The sequence below is a fragment of the Strongylocentrotus purpuratus genome, unplaced genomic scaffold (genome assembly GCF_000002235.5).
Source record: "Strongylocentrotus purpuratus isolate Spur 01 unplaced genomic scaffold, Spur_5.0 spur5_scaffold_10, whole genome shotgun sequence".
NCBI lineage: Eukaryota > Metazoa > Echinodermata > Echinoidea > Camarodonta > Strongylocentrotidae > Strongylocentrotus > Strongylocentrotus purpuratus.
The window spans coordinates 20,536,893-20,546,170 of record NW_022145595.1 but is presented as its reverse complement, the minus strand read 5'-3'; the positions used below and the strand labels follow the sequence as shown (position 1 = coordinate 20,546,170).

At 43.4% G+C, this 9,278-nt stretch overlaps 1 protein-coding gene across 1 annotated transcript; it reads right to left on the bottom strand.

Annotated features, from left to right (window-relative positions):
• Positions 1–406: 406 nt before the first annotated feature.
• LOC100890862 lies at positions 407–4,041 on the bottom strand. Its single transcript, XM_003725659.3, has 2 exons — positions 3,219–4,041; positions 407–1,404 (listed from the first exon to the last, which is right to left on the bottom strand). Exons 1-2 carry the CDS (start codon positions 3,500–3,502, stop codon positions 756–758), a joined length of 933 nt encoding a protein of 310 aa, XP_003725707.2. The 5' UTR covers positions 3,503–4,041; the 3' UTR covers positions 407–755.
• Between the last annotated feature and the right edge of the window lie 5,237 nt (positions 4,042–9,278).

Genomic DNA, 9,278 nt, shown 5'->3' with positions numbered 1-9,278 from the left:
ACATGGAAGGTTTCCGTCAAGAGTGTAGTGGCAGGCGCGTACGCAGGGGGGGGGGGGGGGGGGGGGGGGGGGGTGTTTGGGGGTTTAAACCCCCTTTGGTATTTTTATGTGTATAAACCCTGCTAAAAAAACCCAACCCCCCCCCCCCTTTGGTTTTTTTTTGGTTTTTTGGCTGACCTAAAAAAGGTGACCTTACCCCCCCCCCCCCCCCCAGCGGAGCAAAATGTCAAATTTTCAAATTTCGAGACCAAAAAAAAAAAGTGTCCTCCTACCCCCCCCCCCCCCCCCCCCCCCCCCCGCTTATTCAGCGGCTGGCTGAGTCGAGTGCGAAATTATCGGCCCGATTTGAAAATGTTAAACCCCCCCCCCCCCTTGAAAAAATCCTGCGTACGCGCCTGTGTAGTGGTGTTTGCAGAATTTGATAAATAAACAACGAAAATAGGCTTTAATCATGGAGATTTTCTATAAAATAAAGGATGAAAATATGGTTTCATCATGGTATTCATCACACACTTCCTCCCTATAAACTGAGGCAAATGATTGCTTTGGTCACCAACGAAAAGACTAGACCTCAATCTAATGTTGTGGGTTAATGTATATTTTCCTGGAAATGCAATGGGGCGGGGCGGCGGTGTATTGTGATATGAAAGTTTTACAAAGTAACCACACTAACCCTTGAAAGACACTAAGTCGTAATCCCACATCATCATCTTTCCCAAATATTCCATCCTCATATAAGACAGTATAAACGTAATTTAAGTAATTCGCGCTGCATACATTTCTTCGTAACATGCCATAGAGGCGTCCGAAGCTTTAATGACGTCACTGGTCAGTTCATCACGTGACGGTATTTCAGATGGCGGCATGAAACCCGTCGTTTTCATCAAAGTCCCTACGAAGTTCTCCGCGTTGTCCATGATGTTGTCACCTGCGAGTTTCCATGTGTGGTACGAATCCGCCGTCGCCTCCCACGTCAAAAGCGAGTCCGAATACGGCAATCCAACGGCGTCACAGTACTTCGACATGATCCGGGCAGGGTTTTGAAGGAGATCGCTGGAGTCAACGACGACGGGATTCGGATCTATGTTCTCGCGGACGTACTTCCACATTTCGTGGTTCTTCAGGAAATAGTCCTCGACCAACGCACCGGGAGCCGCTCCCATGAGTGCGAGGTCGCAGTTCTCGTCGTCCTCCCCGCTCAGACGTCCGATTGCAACCATTTGCGCGCATAGTGCCTTGCGGTAGGACCGGTAGGCGAGGTACGGATGCCGGATGAGGAATGTGTGCTTGTAGCCGACAGGCAGATACTGGCGGAGGACCTCGGAGTTCACCGCAAGGCCGAAATCTTTGACGAATACTTGTTTACTGGTTGAATGCTCCAGAGAACTCTTCACAGCGGCATACCTGTCAAGATAGGAGAAACGGAAACTATTTATTACTTTATTACGGATTTAATTAGGAGTAATTTAAATAGGCCCGATACCCCACCCGATGTGACCGGACGATTCCATGGATTCCATGACATTTGCTCCGGCGACAATTGCTCCGCTGTAAATTTCATACACTAATCGAATGGCTAACTTCAACCCTGGATTCAACACTATACCCTACCCTAAACCTAACCCTAAACCTAACATAAAACCCTATTGAAACCCTAACCCTAACCCTACATCTTAGACGAAATAAAGCCCGGAGCAATTGTCGCAGGAGCAAATGTCGTGTCACCGACCGGACCATACAAAGTCATACAAGACATTAGTTACGACTCACGGAATAAATAGCACCGAGTCCGAATGACACGAATCGGTCAGTTTTGGTGACGGTATGGAGTCGATTTGACCGTGTCACACCGCCAAACCGATTCCACAAAGACCTCGATCTTTGGCCAAACGGGTCACAAGTGTTCGGTCTGTAGGAGGTCTGGTGTCGACCTCTTTAGTGTGACTGATGTCCAAATCTTCCCTTGGCTTGCCCCCGCCCCCCCCCCCCCCACTCAGTGTTATTTAGGGTACGCATATGCTCGTACCCTCTTTTTGAAAGCACCCCCTATCTGAGGATTGAAAGCACCCCCTATCTGAGGACTGCCAACATTTCCAAACCCCCCTTTCGCGGGCTTTTCACAGGCTTTTCCTGCCTTGGAGAACCCCCTAAATCAGGAAAATGCTCAATGTACCCCCCTAAATTCGGAATATTTTCTCAGGAGTCCAAAGAGATGAGAGAAAAAAAGAAAAACACCCCCTTTTTAAAGAAATTTCAGGGTGGAAAGTCAAATACACCCCTTTTTTTACAATTCTCGGGCCGGACTTTGTCGCACGAAAAATACCCCTTTACCGGACATTTTGGCAACACGCATGCGGTCATTCCGACCTCTGAGTGGGGGGGGGGGGGGGCGGGGGCTTGCCTCATAATTCTGAACAATCTTTTTTTTCTCGGCAATTGTGATGATTGCCGATATAATTCTATTAAAACCCTGAAGGCTGTTTTCCATGGCTATTTCTGACAATTTTGATTAACCTGTAGAATCAAATTCCAGAATGTCATCAAACCAATATAAAATTGAAAGAGTTCTGTTAAATAATACCGAATGCATCTTTTCCCCAACAATATTTACCCCCAACAGACAGACATAGTGTATTAGTTTACTTTAGCCCTCTCTCTCTCTCTCTCTCTCTCTCTCTCGAATTGGGAAAATTAACAGGATAACAATTTCAGGGCATTTCACTTGTTATAGTTATTATACTTGCAAAACAGTTATTAAACTTCCTTAGTGTAATTTAACTACCCTCTAAGAAGCCAAGGAGTCTGTTTTAAAAACCTTGTTCCGAATTCCTCTGCAAAAAAAGCCCCAATTCCAAGCCTAATCATATTGTCACGCTGCTAAAGCAACATCTGACCGAACAAACCGACAAGAAAGTATTGTTTCACCAGACTGTCGTAAGCACAAGTCTGCCGACAACCCATTGCAATGTGTACATTTAACACGCGTTTCAATGGGATGTCGGTGAAATTGTACTTATTACGGTTGCGTGGAACGATTCCCTGGTGTCCGTTTTGTTGTCGACTGGGGTATTAACCTCATTGAATCCCGATCAATACCAAAACGAAAACTCTAAAGAACATTTTCATCATTGCTATGAATTCAATTTATAAGCAGAAACTCTCCGTATTGTTGTATTTTTATTCGAAATTGAGAAGCGGGCTTATATCCCTATTCTTACGGCAGACGTTGTGGCTTTATCTCGGAGCCTAGGAACTGGGCGATGCCTCCAGCGGCCTTCTCGAATAGATCCTCGTTGTCTTCATACGAGTACGGCAGAGGCCCGTCCGACTCGATCAGTCCCATACGTTTCATTTCGTTGTGGGCAAACTGCGAGTACTGGAAGGGTTCAATCCATACTTCGTTCCCCGGGATAGCCGTGACACATTTCGCGAAGAGGTTGGATGTACAGCGAGGGGCACACCACAAGATGACCCTAGCAGACGATATATTGTTCTTCTCCATAATTACGTTACACAAACAAACCGTATACGCACGCCCCCTGGCCCTGCTAAGTATCCACGACCGTGCTCCAAAACAAAGCACACTGTCTCTTCTTGGATTAATATCTAGAAATTAAACCAATGACAACATAAGTATCACTGCATTATAAATTGCCGACATCAAGATGCGACTGGTTCACAATAGCGCTGAAAACATCGAGTTACCCTTCAAAACAAATCATTCATCTCGAGGAAATATTATGTTCAAAGCCTAGATCACCATTGTTTTCTACGTGTGATTCAATCACTCGTATCGTCTGCGCAGCGCGAAGTCACCGAGTTCCTCTGAAATATACCGCTCCTCATAACCTTCCTGAACCCATTCTGTGCCATCAAAATAAATCAATTCTGACTAGTCGATGACAAATCCAAGTTGGAAGTAAACTCAGCATCCGTGGGAAATTCAGGATTTCTTTCCATGCACCTCGATCTACACAGCCCGCGGTTTCCCAAAGCAGTACAACTAAACAGGGACAATGACGTTCAAGCCAGCATCGCTTGCCGCACTTTGCTATGGTCGAAATACGGGTCAATGCCCCACGTCCATTCTTGTTTACGACCAGTAGTCTGCTGATTCAGTCACCTTTCCGCATTCAGTTAAACAGCCTGTAATTCCTGAAATTGGTAGGCTTATATTCAGTGGCGGATCCAGGAATTTCTTACCGGGGGGGGGGGGGGGCACACAATCGCATAGATAGATAGATAAATGGTATTTTATTGCATCTTTCATAAATGGCAGTTTCACAACTGAATTGCACATGAATTACACGAATTGGATATATACATTGTAAAAAACTTACATAACATTTAGTTAATGGGGTGAAATATATGAAAAACGATGAAACGAGGCGTCAGCGGCGAGGAAGCGGAGCGACCAAGCGGGGGTGGGTCTGGGAGGGGGTCAGAACCCCCTCTTTGAGTAGGAAGCATTTGCAATTTTAGAACCACATTAGGTGCATTTTCAGGCACTTCCTGGAGTAATATGACGTAAAATTGCTTTCTCCTACCCCCTCAAAGAGTAGGGATCCAGGGGCGGATGATGGAATCTGGCTTTTTGCTAAGGGGGGGGGGGTGTTGACCCAATGACGACACGGAGCATCGTCCACGAGCCGCGAAGCGGCGAGGCGAATTTTGTTGTTGTTGCTATTTTGAACCCCCGTAAGTGATGTTTTCCTGGCATCTACTGACACAATGGAGACCATAAAAAGCAGTGCATGATAATTACGTTTTTTTTTAATCAAGTAACAGTTTGAGGGGGGTTCGACCCAATGACGATCGTGCACGAGCCGCAAGGTCCGAGCCGCGTAGCGGCGAGGCGATTTTTTTAAATTTTCCTTGGGGGGGGGGGGGGCTATTTTGAACCCCCGTAAGTGATGTTTTCCCTGGCATCTACTAACAAAATGGGGACCATGAACAGCATTTCACGATAACGTCTTTTTAAATCAAGTAACAGTTGGAGGGGGGTTCGACCAAATGACGATGCGGAGCATCGTCCACGAGCCGCGAAGTCCGAGCCGCGTAGCGGCGAGGCGATTTGGGGGGGGGGGGGGCTATTTTGAACTCCCGTAAGTGATGTTTTCCTGGCATCTATTAACACAATGGAGACCATAAATAGCATTTCACGATAACGTCTTTTAAAATCAAGTAACAGTTGGAGGGGGTTCGACCCAATGACGATGCGGAGCATCGTCCACGAGCCTCAAAGTCCGAGCCGCGTAGCGGTGAGGCGATTTTTTGTTGTTGCTATTTTTTACCTTCGTAAGTGATGTTTTCCTGGCATCTACTAACACAATGGAGACCATAAAAGCAGTGCACGATAACGTCTTTTTAAATCAAGTAACAGTTTAAGGGTGGGGGGGGGGGGGGGTTGACCCGATGACGATGCGGATACTGTGTGGGTCTGAACACAATGGCGTTTTTCTATTCACATCACATTTTCACTTGGCAGCCCAAGGTGGGGGGGGGGGGGGTGTTAAACCCCAAACCCCTCCCCCCCCCCCCCCCCAGAGATCCGCCAAAGAGATCTTTTGCAAACTGGAAGCATTACAAGTCATGTAGGCGATGGAAAAAAGTGCTTGCGAAACGGATAGAAACTTCGCGGCCACAGGGATGACAGAAAATAATATGACAATGAAACCAGCAACTGTGGCAGGATTAATGGCGGGGACAATCTGCATGCTGAAAGAGCACTTAGAATAGGTATATCAGAAAATTAATCAACACTAAGTTATAAGTATAAGTTAGAAGTTATAAAGGAGATAAAATCGTTGGTAATAGTCATATGTTCGACTTAAAATTGCATGCCCCCCCTGCCCCTTACCCGGTAAAAAAAACACCTTCTTATAATATCGTCCCCCTTTCTTTCTTTTCCCTTCTCATTATTCTCTTTTTCCGCCTTTTCTCTCCTCTCTCTGTCCCTTTCCCCTCCTTTTTCTCATCTCCCCTTTTCTTTCCTCCCTCTTTTCTTCTTCTTTCTCTCTTCCTTTTTTCTTTTTCCTCTCCTTTTTCTTTCCCCCTCCTTTTTCTCCTTTTCTTTTTTTTTGGGGGGGGGGGGGGGCACGTGCCCCCTGTGCCCCCTGGATCCGCCACTGTATATAGCAAACATACACAATCAAAGCAGACTCACCTCCCTGGTTACTGTTATATATATCTGAATGTATATGTTTCGGCACATGACCGACCTGGGAAATTATGCCAGTAGGCTAATAATTTATTCTATACAACAGACATTGAAAAGTATGATAGAATCGAACAGATCAAAGTAACTATTGTATCATTATCATAAATATTGAAATGACTATAGGCTTTTTATTAATACGCACTCGAAATAGGGCAATTTTATAACTCATTCATAGTCTCTACTACTCCAGGCCTATTCTGTTACTTGGTTTCTATGAAATAACATATCATTACCGCTCTGCATTCAAAATCAAATGTCTTGCATTATGAGTCCCGGCCAACGACTCTGTCATAAAGTAACATATTGTTGGTTAAAGGTACTATGTCCCTTTTGCAGCCAACCTCAAATTCTGTAGAACTTTGCAGGAATTATGAATATGTCATGTAAGTCCTATCTGTGAAATTTAAACGTTAGCAGTGTCCTCATATTCAAATTATGCAAGGAAACCCGTTTACTTGCTAGACTTCACTGTCAGACACTATTGAGTGACTGACTGGCCTTTTTTCTTCATTGGTAATAACATACATGAAAAGAGTTGTAAAGGGTACATTAGCATTTGTCTACATCAATAACTCGCTTCTTGTGATGGCCAAGGTTAAACTGATTGAATCTTTGCGCAGCATAAAACGTATGACCATTCGGTACAATTGTCTGAAAATCAAGACTATTACTTTTGGGCTCTATAGCCCTAAAGTCCTCAAGCAGGTTCATCCAGATACCGGCATCTCCAGTCGGGCCATGGTCATCATGGTCATCATGAACATTTATTCTATACTTGTGAATTTGCACAATCAGTGTGGGGAATGTGCACGAGATTTTTAGACTTTGAAATACACAACTGTAGTTTGGAGGAAATTCTGTATGGGAAAGAGGAGAGTAATAAAGGAAAATATCAATTAATGAATCATGTTTTAATTCTTGTTAAATATCTGATTTATAGAAATAGAGAACTTAAAAACCACCCTCTTTTAATGAAATAAAGAATAGTATAATAGGGGATAAAGTAGAAGAAAGGAAATTGGCTGCAATGAGGGGAACTCTCACTATTCATTTTTCGAAATGGGAAAACCTGAGTATTAGACAAACAATTGGAACCCAGAGCCAGTCGTCCACCGGTTAAGAGGGGGGGGGGGGGGGGGGAGGGGGATAAGGGAGAGGTCGGGTAGGGTAGAGTTAACAAAAAGAGAAAACTTTTTTCTCAGGACAACAGTATAAAAGAAGTATAAGTTGCTACATTGTTAAAACAAACATTTTGGATTATATAACTGCATATGTTTTCTTTGAAAATATGAATTTTTGTGTCGAATATGATGTATAGGAACTAACTATGTAAGTTTTCTTTGAAGTCGTTTGTAAGACAAAAATTTATACTGATTTATAATGTCATCACATTTGCAGTGAGTGTTACATATGATGATTGTAATTTGTACTATGATTATAATTTGTTTCAAGAGAGAAAAGAATAAAAACTGACCATAAAAAAAAAAAAAAATGAACAGCTTCGTCAACTAATAGTCGTTATTTTCCCACTTGAAGACATTTTCAAGCCCTACCTTTTTTTAGGGAAGTTCTAAATTAGTATTATCTTTCAAATGCAGTTGGAATTTAACTTTTTCATATTTTTGGCCTGCAAATGGGACATAGTACCTTCAATGTAGAGATGTTTGTTCTCGGTCCTTTTTAATTTTTCGAGGTGTGCATGGGTTAACAGGATAGACTATTTTACTGCCCCGACCCATATTTTCGAGATTTTCTTTGTGCTTTTGTCATACATTGGAGGGGCTCATATTTTCTGTTTGTATTGAATGATGAATAAAGCTGTTTCACAATCATAAAATACAATATTCGTCAGTATAATATTCCAGTGGACCGACAGCATCATAACTATGAAAGAGTATACACACACACACACACACACACACACACACACACACACACGCATTCTCACACGCACACCCAAATACGTTTTAGATATACACCCACACAAGGCCCACATAATTATATACATTGAAACAAGTATCTAATTGTTTGAAACGGAATTGTTAATCAAAGTGAAGAGTGAAAATAAAATTAACCTACATTTTGTTTCTCTTGTCATTGGAAGAAAAGAAAATACTCATTAAAATATTGCCTTTTTCATCGTGATACTATGTGCTGCGTTATAAACAAATACGTTTCAAAATCTGTATGAATCGAAATGAGGTCGTGTTTTTACACAAAAGAAGGAGTAGCTGCAAGAATAATATTGTTTTGAACCTCACAACTTGCCCTATATTAATTATCGACCTATTTTTCTCTGTACCGGTATGTTCGCTCGTAGCAAGTCACGAGATTGCTTACATAGTTTACGTAGCTACACAGTTGCCCTCAGAATTCTGAATGAAATTTTACTTCTTTTAAAGAAATGATTGTGACAATGTGATTTATTCTTGCTTTCCTAACACCAGGGGGAAAGTGAGAAATTTATATCATCAATAGAAAAAAACAATAACAGGATAGTGAGGCAATGACGTCAGGCGCGGATCCAGGGGCCGAGCGGGCCTTGCCCCCCCCCGCAACAACAACAACAAAAGAGAGAGAGAGAGAGAGAGAGAGAGAGAGAGAAGGAAAAAAAAGGGAAAGAGGAGAGAAAGGGCCCTTGCCTCCCCCCCCCCTAAAAGGAGAGAGAGAGAAGGAAGGAAAAGGGAAAGAGGAGAGCTAAAAGGGAACAAAAAAGAGGAAGAAGAAAAGAAAAGGGTGAATAGAAGGGAAGATCAGTTGCTGTAAATCCCGCCAACAACGTGCGGAGCGGGGTGGGGGCCAAAAGGCCCTTTCCCCCTCCCCAGCCAACTTAAAAGAGAGAGAAGGAAGGGAAGGGAAAGGGATAGAGGAGAGAAAGGGAAAGAAAAAATGAGAAAGAAGAAAGGTAGGGGAGATCAGTTGCGATTTTTTCCCGCCAACAAGGTGTAATTGGGGGGGGGGGGGGTGGGCACTGGCGTACTGATAGAAGGGGGGGGTGGCTTGGGGAAATAAAATTCAGACGTGGTTTATTTCTAATTCCATTACGGTGGTTTACAAG

What these genes read in the sequence shown, in the direction of transcription:
- LOC100890862 (XM_003725659.3), bottom strand. Translation starts at nt 3,502, where the DNA reads ATGGAGAAGAACAATATATCGTCTGCTAGGGTCATCTTGTGGTGTGCC. An exon ending in ATAAAGCCACAACGTCTGCC is followed by an intron (nt 1,405 to 3,218) that starts GTAAGAATAGGG and finishes CTATCTTGACAG; the next exon opens with GTATGCCGCTGTGAAGAGTT.